At 38.4% G+C, this 14,243-nt stretch overlaps 1 protein-coding gene across 1 annotated transcript in view; it reads right to left on the bottom strand.

The window, feature by feature from the left end:
- igf2r (insulin like growth factor 2 receptor) overlaps nucleotides 1-14,243 on the bottom strand; it is a 63,594-nt gene that overhangs the window by 48,072 nt on the left and 1,279 nt on the right. The window contains exons 2-3 of the mRNA XM_015372814.1: nucleotides 10,011-10,150; nucleotides 4,890-5,008 (exon numbers count right to left, since the gene is read on the bottom strand). Coding sequence (XP_015228300.1) covers nucleotides 4,890-5,008; nucleotides 10,011-10,150 — 259 coding nt within the window. The remainder of the gene's footprint in view (nucleotides 1-4,889; nucleotides 5,009-10,010; nucleotides 10,151-14,243) is intronic.

Raw genomic sequence — 14,243 nt, 5'->3', positions numbered from 1 at the left:
TCAGAGATTGCATGAATGATTGCAGACTCAATTAGACTTTTGAAAATCCATTACCAAAAACGACCAGAAGATGACAAAACTGCCTCTATATCTAGAGTGAATGAGAGGTCGTGTTCAGCGAGGAAAGCACAAACCCTTATTTTTAACTCGCATACATGCTCCGGTACTGACGCTGGTAAATCAGCTGTTGCCGTAGCTACCGGCAAACGTGTAGTGTGTGCGACCGCACGAACAGCGCCTTGATGACCAGGGTCTAATTCATGTTTGCGTAAAACCTTTTTGCCTCTGGATGCGTAAATAAGCTTCCTGGAGCACAGCGTGCCAGAGTTCATGAACCGCATTCTGCCCACTCCATGCAAGTCTGTTCTCTCTATTGTCCTTTTCTCCAAACACGAAGTTTAATTTACGTATTATTTGACTTTTAACACGTCTCTTTGTTGAATGGAGCCATAAACCAAAAAAAGGTGACTTTCTGTGTAGAACTTACGTGTAGCACTGTATCACAATCTATCTGGTGACTTGAGCAAGAGGAGAAGGTTCACACTTACCTAAGACCCACACCCTTCTTCTTCTGTTTGGCTAACACTGTTAGTTTCAGGGTGCTCCTTCACTCCTTTTTTTTTACCCACAGGCAATCGCTACGAGCCGGAAACCCCCCTGGGGCCGGAATACTTTAATCTCTGGATACTGTGCCCTTAAAAAACCTGTGAAGTCACTGGTCACCAGAGGGAAACTTGCCCTATCATCTATAAACATCCCTTAGATGCATTCTGCATGACAAACTGGTTGTGAGGATTCCTAGGAAAGGTCTTTCTTTCTCCTGTCCTCACAAACGTGAACATATAGAGTTTAATAAAATCTATAAAAAGCACCAGAATAACTGGTGATGCTCAGATCTAAATTTGAGCTTTGAAGCAGCAAAGACTAGAGGTGGGTGGAGAGGTGTCAAACAATGAATGTGTGGAAAATCACCTTATGCCTACATAAAGGCACTGTGGAGGAATTGTGCATATAGGGCCAACTTTGCAGCCTAGTAAAGTAGCTCTCCACTTGCACGCTGAATGAAAACAAAACCTTTAATGAGTAAATATCTTCAAATGAAAGGTTTGCATTTTGATCAGTTTTATGTTTTGTTGCTACAAGATTTATCTTAATAGGCTTTTTAGACAAGACAGAGATTCATCTTTTTGTTCAACCGAGCAGCTGATACCAACCAATCCTGGAGTAAACCTAAAAAATTATAGATATCATTTCACATTATCTGAGCTAAATGTAAAACTTGCAGCAGGACTTTGGTGCAGTGGTGTTAACTCTTTATCTCATGTAAAAAGCAAACTGCTTTATGCTGTTTTTAAATCTGTCTGATGTAACCTACAGTTTTTATTATTTCAAATAGTCTTTGCTGGCTCATATTCTTATCTTCAGCTACCACAGTATACATATCAGATTAAATAATACTGCTTATATTTCAGCGATAGTATCAAAGTGTTAATTTATTGTATCTCTTATACTATATCCGTTGGTTGTACTGCTCTTTTTACATTTCTTAGGTGATGAAGCAGACTGAAGATGTTTTATCGTTATCTCCCTTTTATCTCCTCTTTCTTTCATCTTTCTCCTTTTTTTCTATTTTTCCTTTCCTGTTCTACTTACACTGAATGATAAATAAATTATAATTAAGCTATTTATATGCATAAATCAACACTATGGCGATAGCCGTACTGCTCCACTTGTGAAAGTAAAATCTGTCGAGCTCTTTTTGGCATCAAGACAATTATTCTTATTGCGACACTGCTAGACAGGACACTGAAAAAAACAAACAAAAAAAAACTAGCCTTTGCTGATATTTTATGTACAATTTATATGTAATATTTTCTAACAGCTTTCTTATTTATCCATTTTTATTTTATTAATAAATATTTTTCCATTGTATCCTTGAATTTTTTTGTTTATCATATTAGGGATTTTTTTGATTAAATAAAGGTTTAATAATAATCACACAAGGATTAGGGTTGCTTTAGAATACATCAAAGCAAAATTTAAAGGTATTATGGAGGATTTTCGTGATTTAAAAAAAAAAAAAAACCACCATCTCCATATAAAAAAAAAAAATGAGCGTCCAAGAGCGTGTACGAGCCCATTTCTCCTGGTGCACGCTCTGTTTAACAGTTGCTGTTCTCATAGCTCATACCTGCTTGCTGTGCCGTCTGCCCTAACCCCTAAATCGCTCAGTCACTATATAGAGCGGGGACTTTATAGTGAACTCGGTTAACTGACCGTTCGGACAGATGATCACTGCTTTTTGCTCCGTAGGTTACATAACTCCTCCCCCACTGGAAGGTGCCTGCACCATCTCTGATTAGTCGCCGCTATCGGGTAGCAACAGCCTTTGCCTACAGCAGGCCACTGTTATAGGGGTACAAATAACAATCGCTTTGTATCGATGCGTCGATCCAACAGCCGATCAACACATTCGCAACGTGTTTTGTTTTTTTCCCTTTGGTCTATTTCATGCATTACCTCCTGGACGCAATTCTGACTCTGTGCTGCGGTGGCGCTAAATCTATTTTACCCTCCTACCTCGCTTCATTTAGCCACTACCTTCTTTCTGCTTGCAGTATTTTCTGATGCAAGGCCTTTTAGAATCTATAACACAGAGGCATTATTATTTTGCAGTGAATGAGGTTTTCATAGGCCTATGTGGAGTACAACTTTGGTACTTTTGTTATTTGCTGTTGTTTCTCAAATAAAATGCATAACAATATTACAGCTTATATTGATTTATTTCAAATTAGAAACATTGTTTAGCCTGTAAGGTTAAAAAATAAAAAATTAATCAAACCAAATCGTTTCGTGGTGTATTCTTTAGTTTTAAAAACAATCTAATCGTTGGGTCAGGAAATTGATACTGAATTGAATCGCCATTGGTGTGATTTACACCCCCTATGATGTGACAGCAAATCCCATAATGCTTTGAGAGGAGAGCTCTCCGTGCAAAGCATTCCGGAATATATCTGCCTCTTCTGAGGCCTTTCTTTTCTTCTCATACACTTCGTAGACACTTATGTGAGAAAGGTGAGCTTCAAAGACTGTCCGAATCCCTAGCTCACCACAGGTATAGAGCTGAAAGTGCACATGCAGAAAAAATTAGCTAACTAGGGACGAGCACGTAGGACGGCCTTACGTTAACATATCACCAGAATGATTGACAATTAGGAGGACCAATTTTTGAGATTATCTGCTTAGAAATAAAAGATCATCCTCTATACCTTTAAGTTAAATCATGTTTAAGAATAGAGATATTAAAAGGCTTTGGAGAAAAAAAAAAACATTTTCTGTTAATTTACATTAAGAAACAAATCATAAATTGGGTTAATAACATAAGAAATTCAAAGTAAACAACCTAATACGATGTTACCCTCTAAAAAGCAATCAAAATCAAAATTTGATTATGTATTAATAATCGAATAAAGGCCAGTTTCTTTTTTTCCTTTTAGACATCATAACCAGATAAAGCGCTTTTGTTCTGTAGAAGAACTACTCTCATTGTGACTCGACAGGAAGTGAGACATCAGTAACAAAGCCACAGTCTGATCGCCTCCACCAGACCCAAGATTTGCGAGATTTGTAGAAACCCCCCCCCCCACCCCGTTCTGTTTTATTTCCATCTACACTTTATGCAAATAAAGATCTGACAGCATAATTTCCAGGTTTACATTTAACTAGAGGTTTGTTCTGAAAGTAACTGGGTGGGGTTTGATTTTGCCGAGGTTATGGTTTTACTAAAAACTGTTACAGATTAAAACCAGATAAGTGAAAACAGCAGAACAACATTTCCTCTGCAGATTGTTTCTACATTTGACACTTTAACAAAGTGTTATTCTTACAGCAGTTAAAAGGTGTCACCACTAACATTCAATAAACCTTCACTGTGTCTCACTATAGAGCTGCAAACCTTGCAGAAAGTTGTTTTAGGCTGACATCATCCCAAACGTTTAACTAAGAGCTGAAACACATGAGCTATGCAACACAGACACTATACGGCGTTACTGTTCATGCTAGCAGTTAAAATGAACATCCAGTTTAAGCCTAAAAACATTGTGCCATTTGAAACAATGACATTAAAACGGAGGAATCCATCATTGAGATGATGGCACACAGTAGACAGGTCAGGGAGCGACACCATGGAGAACAACTTTGCAGCTCTTTAAAGCATCTGCAGAATTTCTGATGCATGCATAGGGCCCTATGAAATCCATTTTATTTTCCCCCAAATTCCGTTTTTTTCCGTTTTAATTTTTGAAAATTCTGTTTTTTCCGTTTTATGTATGTGTTTTTGCGCTTCCAATCAATGGAATGTTGACAAAACTTGCAAAACAATAGTTCACCTGACACGTAAAAGTCACGAGGGAACTGTTCGGCTCTGTACTCGGGGTTTAACGTCGTGTTTCTCAACTTTTTCGCCGAAAGTGGAGCTGTGGAGAGCCGCTTCGCCGTTTTTTCAATGTTTTGATGGGGGAAGGTGAGCGGAAATGACGGAGCGAGAGGGGTTGTGTCGTCCAGATTTGCGTCCCCCGGTGTGTATTTCCCCCCTGACGTACGTTCTTCTCCCACACAAAAACAGAACTTCATTTCAAATGTAGAAATTCCGCGTTTACACTAGATTCCGCGTTAATTTGCCAATTCCGCAATTCCGTCCGCGATTCCGTGATCGCGGAAATTATAGGGCCCTACATGCAGGGTTGGTGTGTAAGCTGGCAGAGCTAAACAGCTGCACAGAACAGGTGTCTGCTGACGTAATGGAGCATATTTGAATAATGCAAACCTTAATCAATCAGTCCTGCATACTCTGATTATAGATTTCTTGCTTAGCTCATTGTGTGTCTTACCATGGTTTTCCCACATTGGAAACTGATGCTGGTCTGAATGGGGTTATTGCCTTCGGAGCATGTCTCTGTGGAGTTGTAATCGAGGACGGTGCCAGAGAGCCTCTGCAGGGAAACATCACCTGGATAGCAAAAAAAAAAATATCAATACACACTGTTAGGAGTTTTATCAGCTAAAAGTTGATTAAATCCCAAACTCCATCTAGCAGGGGCGGATCCACAGGCTCATATTTAATGATTTTATCTCCAACAGACAGCTGGACTGAGTGTCCTAACCTCTTAAGCCATACCAAGTTCATTTTAAGATGTCAAACCTTAAGAAAGAGAAACTACTGTGGGAAAAACAGCAAAACATGACGAGTTCAGTTCTAGAACTTAACAGGTCAGTGGACTGAAACTCTGTAAAGTTAACAGTCTGTAAATATTTGACACTTGCAGGCAGAGAACAATTTATAAGACAGCAGAAAAAAAAATGTTACGCCTAGACTGCAAATATGAGAAAACAAATATGTTCCCTTGTGAATGAGTGAATGTTTTCTGTGATTTGATGCGTTTATGTCTTGGTGAACTCTGGCTTATGACAGGCTGATAACCCAGCAGGACAATAAAGGAGCATGACTGACTAAACTCAAAGACAGCAGCAGATAAGAGAAGTCTGTATGCTCAGCGTTCTGCTAAGAAAGCGTCGATTATCCTGAATTCTGGGATATATAAGTCATACGAAGCACTGGCAGGTGAGGGTGCAATTAATAAAATTGACCTGATATTAATAAACCAGTGTATATTTTCATTATGCTGTGTTTATGTACATGTGTTCTGAGATTGTTTTGTCACATGATATTTATTTTGTCATGTGATGATGACGCAAGCCAGGGTTGGAGTTTGTTTGACTATAGCAGAAAAGCAATGCTGCTCTTTAAAGGTGTTGATGGAGTAAAAGAGTAAGACACGTACATTATTATACTGAGTGAGGAATGGGAAGGTTTCTGGTTATGCTGTCTGCCTAATCTGAGCAGACAGCATAACCATAAGTGCTGAGCTGTATCACAAATACAGCCTCAAGCCAGCAGCGGTGTCTGCGCAGCCGATAGCTCCGATGATGTGTTCCTGGGTCATGTGAAAAGTCAGCCCCAGTTATTTAACTCAGAATCATCTGACCTCTGCTGCTTGGTCACTGTTGACTGATTCTTCCCCTTTGCATAAGACCTCTTCCTCAGTCCAACTTACTAAGCTACTAAATTAGTGCAATTATATAAAACAGCGACCAAACAAATCCTCCCTTTAGCTTTTGTTTTTGAATCAACAAGGCCTAAAGTGAGAGTGAAGACTTGGCTACTGAGGAATATCAGATATTCAACAGGGGACGGGTTGTGACCTCTGGCTGCAGGACAAGATGTTGTTTTAGGCCTAAAATAACTCTGTCTGGCTGCCAAAGAGGTCAGCAGAAGAATAAGGGAAGTTTTTAGCAGGCCTTACAATGACTAAACGCCGACACTGACTCAGAGTCCAAGCGAAATGTGGTACAGAGATTAATTTGAATAAATATTTGAGGTTTACAAAAATGAGTTAAATCAAGCAATATTTATTTCAATCATTGAGAACACATTTTACTTTAGTTCTCTGGCAATATGTTTATGCCTCCTCCCCACGCAGATGAACAGGGTTTGACAAATTCAAGAAAAAACTAATTGTGTGAGCAGGGAAGGATAAAGTAACAACAAAAACACTGTTACAGGTTCACCAGGCCTATAGGAGGCGCTATGAAACTTCAACAGAAGCAGGTAAAAATATAAGCAGGCAACTTTCTGAGGAGTAAACAGCAACATCTAGTCAATCAGACAAAGATTTACACATTTCTAAAGCCAATTTTTGAACAAAAAACAGAACAGCATCACTTCTCTTGTCGTCTGAGTGATTGAGCCACATGTGGGTTACCGGGAGAGATAGAGCTGTGATGTTATTGTTGAAGAACAGATCTCGGGTAAACATGGAGACTTGCAAATTGCGTTTTGAAAGGTTTCTCTCTGGGTTTCTAAAATTAGCATTATAATAGACAGAACAGTCTCCAAAAACACCGGACCCGTGTAACGAACTGCCTAAACAATGAAATACATTAGTGGATAACTACCACTCTGGTCACCACGGAGACGGGCTCTTAATCTGATGGTTTAATAGCTTAGAAAATAAAAAAAATCAGGAAGGGAAACAGAATAGATTAGCTAAAAACTCTTGCAGATATCAGAAAAGTAATGCTGCTGACAGCCTGATATTTCTGCCAAGCAGACCACAATCTGCAACATAAAGGTGTTCAGGGGCCTTAATATAGATTAAAAAAGGGTCATTTTATTTCACAATTAAAGAAAGGCATATAGCTGCTCAGTGGCACAGTGGTTAGCGTTGCTACCTTGCCGCAAAAAGGTTCTGGGTTCAATTCCAGACCCGGGTTCTTTCTGCATGGATTTTGCATGTTCTCCCTGTGCATGAGTGGGTTCTCTCTGGGTACTCCGGTGTTCTGTAAGGTGAGCGTACCCCGTCAGACCAGCATACCCATTGTCAATAGGCATGCCCAGGACATCAGATTTGAGTTTATCCCTTTAGTTTTGTACGAAAAATAAACTCTAAACTACCTCAACAGGTATGTATCCCTTTAGCCATGCACAAAAAAACTAACTATTCAAGGTCTGATCACAATAGGCTTCACAAAACACCAAAAAGTAAGTAATTAAATTGTTATTTTTTTGCACATGATTAAAGGGATACACACCCGTTGAGGTAGTTTAAAGTTTATTTTTAATACAAAAATAAAGGGAAAATATAAAGGGGTAAACAGGGATAAACTAAAGGGATAAACTGGTATTGACTATGGGTATACTGGTCTGACAAGGTATCCTCATCTGACAAAACACCAGCTTCCTCCTACAGTCCAAAAACTAAATTCTCCTTAGGTGTGAGTGTGTTTTATTTCTTATAAAACATATTCAAATAAAAGCAAAAAATTAAAATCTATCACACAAAACAATTCCAAGACCTACAACAGCCGCAGCTAGAAAATCTAAAGTTGCTGAGAAAACAACTCAACTGATTAATCAAATACAATAAGGTCGAAAATGATTGAAAAATGAATACATACTAGGAAAGCTAATGTTCGGTAAAATAATTTGAGCTTGTTTTTGTTTGAAGGAGCTCAGCGCCTGTCTGACTGGAGATGAGGATGCTGCTGACATACAGGTCAGGCAGCTCGTCCTGATCAGCACAGAAATAAGATCTCTGATGAAGCACTGATCCATACAGCGTCAGACCAATACTGTAGCTCAGTCAGCATTTATCAGAGCTGTTATAAACAGCAGCACCGAGATGGGCCTTAGTTTAAAGCAGCAGAAATACAAACTTAAACAGCAACTTTAAAATCGAATAGGAACATGATAAAATACACTGGTTCACAATACAAGGTTTCTGTTATTATTAAAACAAATTATCCAAGTAGTCTAGTTTAAGCAGGCCCCTGCTTAAAACCTTCTATGACTCTGTGGTGGCATCATCCCTTCACTACACTGCTGTATGCTGGGCCCCTGTCAGCACAGAGCGGGGCAGAAAGAGACTGAACAAACTAGTGAGAAAGGCCGTTTCTGTCCTGGGATTCCTTATCTTCTAATGTAACTGGGAAACCACCTCAATATATACATTTCAATCGGGGTATGAGATAAAAACTACACAGTTACACCATGTCCTGTGGCCTAAAGAAAATTTGTTTATTGCTATTTATTCTAAATATCTTTGCACCCATCATATTACCTACAGACATCTGGTCTAAAAATGAGCAGGACCTTAGAAATGAACCACAGCTACACCGTTTTCCTGTAATCAGCTGTGAAAAACTGACCAAATATTGGAAAATGACAGCAATAAAGATGCTATGAACCACAAGTTAAGCAAGAGTTTCTAGTGTTGAAGTTTTAAATACAGAGAAGGCTTGGGTTTAAAAAAAATCACTTAGAAAATGCTGTAAAATCCTACCCTGATAAACCAGACTAAATGTGAGATTAAATGTGTAATTTAGTCTGGCCTCGATGAATGAGACATCGGAAGATTGTTGATGGGAATGTAAACAAACAGCCTGTCGGTAAAACGGCGAACACGTCCTTCTTAAAAATGGATGAGCGTAGAGCCTCTTTCTGCTCACGATTCAACAAAAACTTTTTGTCTGCACCAACAACACCAAGTCAAATTCCTTGTAAGTGCAAACCTACTTGGCAATAAACTTGATTCTGATTCTGAAAACCCAAAGTCTAATCCTTCCAAAACTGATTCCAAAGCTACGTCAAACAAAAATTGTTCAATAGTTGTTGTCATCTTCCTTGTTTTGCTTTCTCCAGCGTTGCGCAGATTTGTCATCACGTCCTAAAAACCCCGCCCGCTTTGCATCCAAAAATCCAAAACACATCTCTGCGTTATGATTGGCCCGCCAGTTCTAGGGCCTGGGGCATTCATCAAGGCTAGACCAAACTCACAGGAAATTATTTTGGCCGCTGGTGGGTGGGGTTAGTTTACCAGGCTAGTAAAATCCGGATATATTTTACTTAACAGGAGGCGGGGTATCAAAGTACAGTAGGTGGAGGATTAAAAGAATAAAAAATACAGAAAATCAGGGGATAAATTAGGGACAATTTTCTGAAAAGCTGCAACAACAGTAACAGAATGAAGTCAATAATCTACAGAACATTTAAAAACAGAGGTGTAAACTTAGAAAAGTCTCTTGACTCGACTTTGACTCCATCAGTAATGACTTGTGCCTTTATCTAGTCTTTACTTAAAGGGCTTGACGCTCTCATTAAAGTCAAATATTTAAAGCAAAAAATAATCACAGTAAAAATAAAATCATTTGCTTCCTCGTGTCACAAAAGTTTGAGGGATAACTCAAGACTTGGCATGGTCTTGATTTAAAAATAAGCTCAAAGACTTGAGACTCACTTGTTGTGACTTAATGACTGTTGGGTCATAAGTCATGAGAAACATTTACATGGTTGGAAATGTTGAATGTGCGTATTAAATAAACGTGCTGCATAAAGAAGCTCCTGCAGATGGATGACAGCGAGATGAAACGCTGTCTCAGTCCACTGTACTCACCAACTGAGCGAGGTTCTCCTCCGTCGAGGTTCTGAGCGCACACTGCAACGCTCGCCCCGCAGCTGGTCGGGGGTGAGGACTCACAAAGTTTTATGGTGTATTTCACATTTCTGTCCTGGTCTACAGCCTCCCACTTATAACTGAAAGAGAAAGAAGACAAGTAGGAAAGAAAGAATTTGGGTGATGAGTGTGTGCAGATTTTAAAATCCTCATAAAGGCATTAAAAATGGGACTAAAGTAGCCAAACAGTGAGACACCCTTCGAATAGAATATGCAAAGAACTCATGTTTAAGATCAAAGCTTCCCTTTAGGTAAAATATCTGAATGATAAAGATTCTCCAGAATCAGGACACCTTCCAGTAGTACTGGAATGAGGTTAATCCTGGAGCATTTCTGACCATTAAGAGTTTCATTTCATTAATGTTTCTCAGAACAAACTGTCAAAACAAGTTAATGAGGGCCAGGCAGTGTGAACATCCAGGTAACTGGTTATCATTCCTCTCTTATGGCTGTGTCAATATTTAGACAGTAGCTGCACAGAGAGAGCTCCAAAGAAGGAACACAGTTCTGTTCTGCCTTTAAAAGCCACCAGAGCGAGGGATGCTAAATTTCCTTCAAATCAGCAGGACTTTTTTATTTATCCATTTAATTTTTAAATCAGCTCCCTAAATATTATCAACAGACCCATTTTAAGAGTAAAAGGGAGGAACTAGAGCTAGTACTACACTAGATCTATTGACAATTTGCTATAAAATTGTTAAAGAAAAGCCATGATTGTTCTTGAGGCAAGGCAACAGTGCTACAAAATGTGCAACAGTGCAGGCGGGTTTCAATTTTAAAGCATTTCTTTAAAAACATTGCAAAGCTCAGCTTCTTCTGTTATTGTGAAAAGCAAGATAAATTGTAAAATTGAACAGAAATATCCTTGGACAGGAAAGCTGTAACCCACATACAGCTGGAAACATGTCCCTGTGATCCTGATGGATGGGAATACCTTTCACTGTCCCAGAGTTCGGAAATCCAAGTATTAGGGGCTTAAAAAAACAAAAAACAAAAAAAAAACTACATAAAAGACTAGAAAAATATATATATAAAAAGAACAAAAACCCAAAAGTTATCATATAATTACCCATACCCTAACAGAAACACTACAGTTTAAGAAACATCATAATCAGATCAAAGTAAAACTGTTTAGGCAGCAGGTAAATCAGCAAATAAACACTGTATAAGAAGTTGTAGTTTTTTACTATGTAAAAAGAAATAATAAAACCATTACCGTCGGTTTTACTTTTGCATTTTGAGATCATATTATCCGTTTTAGCCTCCCTCATATTCTCCATGAATTTAGCATCCTGCTCGTTAAACTCTAACCGAAGTGTAGCCATCAAGCAATGGAAGTCAATAAAACGTGCAAAATAATTCACTGGCAGGTAAAATGGGAATCCAGTATGAAAAACTGCATCGCTTCATCAAAGCAGTACTTTGTAATTGTAATTCTGCAGAGAATATGCATTAAAGTTATGATTTAACAGAGTGAAACTTTGTGACTGTGCATGAAAAGCAGTTGATGGGTAAATGGGAAGATGGCAGTGTGATTTCCCCTGCAGAACGTCCAAGTGTCCTGGAGCAAGGCACTGAAGCCAAACCGATGCCAGATACAGCTGTGTACATAAACGTAGGAAATGTGAAAGTGTGGATGGACCTTTTAATGGGTCCAACTTCCTGTCTGGCTCATCTAGTTTTTGGAGAATTACATGTTTTGTTTCATTAACCATACAACAATAAAATAAATAAAAAGAAATTCTGATAAAGTTCTATATAAGGAAAAGAACAAAACATCAGCATCGATGTTAATGTTGCAGGGAACCAGCCTTTGAGGATCTATGTTTAGGATAATTGATCTGTTTCAATCACTACTGTACAACACTTAAAAAAAAATCAGAAAGTCAGTATGTTTAAAATGAAAAACACTGGACGAACCAAACAATGAAAAAACAGAATGAATTAGCAGACTTCATGTCATTTAGCATTTCTGGAAAAAACGAGTGACTGCAGCAAGAATCATGAGTTTACTTTTATTGTCCTAAATCAGTTTGTTAAGCTTTTTCTTTTTATTATATACCAATACATCTACACTTCTTTCAATCACAAAACATTTTAAATAAACAAATGTCTACATATGCAAATTACTATGAAAGAAAACTAAACGATATAAACATTTTGTAAACATTGAGTTAAACGTTTTAAAAAGCTTCAGCAAATACGGATGTTTTCAGAAAGAGGAGAGCTGTATGGGATCCAAAGACAGACAATTCCAGAACTTTATATGTTTTACATGTAGGACCCTCAAAGACTATATTCACGGTGCTAAATTGTGGGTTTTATTTTATTTTTTGTACCTGCAATAAGTCTGCATATTGGCGAGATGGCCGCAAAAATTTTACGATATTTAGTTTTGCCCATTAAAGAGACAATATGTGAGTTTTTACTCACTTAATATCTTTAAAATAGCCTTTTATTTGACCCTTTATAACTAAAACATTGTTTGATGAGCAGACTGAAGCCTCGGTAGTTCAGCACAGATGACTCCATAAGCCTGTAGCCTATTTTTCTGGTAAATTCAAGTGCTGTTGCGGATGTAACATTCGCCTGTCCATGTTAAACAGGTCCGGCCTAGTAAACAATCAATGCAAAGATGTATTTTGTGGATACTCAGAAGAGAGTCCAGACTGCATTAGGGCTGCAACTAACGATTATATTGCAAATCGATCTATAACTTTTTCGATTAATCGATTAATTAATTAGCAAAAGGTTCCTTAAAGTAGAATTTTTACGAAATTAAACCAGGTGAATCTAAAACGGTTCCACTTGAGGAGTTCTGGACAGAGCGTATTGACAGACGAAAAAGCTTTTTTATCTAAAATGCTAATTTTTTATTTTATTTTTTTTTACATTTTTTGTATAATTACTGCTCTAAGTGGGTCGCTCTGTCAGCCAAAGGCATTTTTTACAGTCTCTTAATACAGTTAATGATTAATCGATTACTAAATTAGTTGACGATTATTCAAATAATGGATTGATCACGAATAATCCGATTTTTCCAGCTACAGACTGCATACTGTAAAGCTGCATCAGTTTAAATAAGAAAGCGTGGTGTTTACTTATCTAGTTAGATAGGTATAGAGGAGGACGCTCTTTTTGCGGATGGATCATCAAAAGAAGTGCTCCTCCTGACTGTAAATCATTCTGGTAATATATAAGGCCGTCCTACGAGCTCGTCCCCATTTTCACTTACCGGTGGTGAGTCTGACATTGTGGAAAAATTGCAAATGTTCTTGTGGAGAGTAATCTTTTATAGACGATGCAACAGCAACTTTTAAACAGATCATGCACGAGCAGAAATGGGCTCTCGGGAGTTTTTGAAAGTATAAATATAAAAATGTTATGAGGTCTGATAAAGAGTACATTTATATACATGTTATGAATTCTGGCGTACCATAAAGAATAAATTATGAACAGTTTAGTTTGTGTGTTCAAGTCGTTGCCCATAGGAAGACGTTACTTGGATATAACCTAACGGAATATCTTCAGAACAGCTCCAAATGAGACAAAACTCATATGGGTGAGTAGAACATGATGTAATAATGTAAAATCAAGGGGCCAATGAAAGAAAAAACCGGCGTTCCCCTTTAAGGGCTGTTAATACCCTCCAGCAGTGTGTCGCAGTGAGCATGAGGTGGACATTTTTGATTTATGCTCAATTTTGAGCGTGGTACGCTGTGGGTCTAGATACGGCCGAGGCGGTGAAGAAGTGGGGGCTAGTTTGTCTGACAACAGAGAGACATGATGGTGAAATAGAGCGGGGATCCAGGTGGGAAAAGGGTCCCAGCGTTCTTGCGCACCTCGCTCTTCTAGCTGGTCAATCTTAACAAGTTGTTTTCCACAATTGCGGCTAAAAAAAGTGTCTGCGGAGGGGGCGGGGACGTCTTTTTGTTCACTGCAACACCTAAGCAGATGACCTAGTTTTATAGTATAAATCAGCCTTTACAGCCGTATACGTCGCAACGCCACCAGTTCTGTTAGCTCTACGCCTGCCGAAGACAGACGCGGTATCGATCTATTTTACTTTCAAAATCTCGTGAAATTTCATCGTTCTGTTACAAACTCTCGTGATATTTTGCAAATTCTTGTGAGATTTTGTTAGTAAAATAGATCGATACCGCGTCAATATAT

This window comes from Cyprinodon variegatus, unplaced genomic scaffold, assembly GCF_000732505.1.
Source record: "Cyprinodon variegatus isolate N-32 unplaced genomic scaffold, C_variegatus-1.0 Scaffold76, whole genome shotgun sequence".
NCBI classification, from domain to species: Eukaryota; Metazoa; Chordata; class Actinopteri; order Cyprinodontiformes; family Cyprinodontidae; genus Cyprinodon; species Cyprinodon variegatus.
This window is presented reverse-complemented; position numbering and strand designations above follow the sequence as displayed.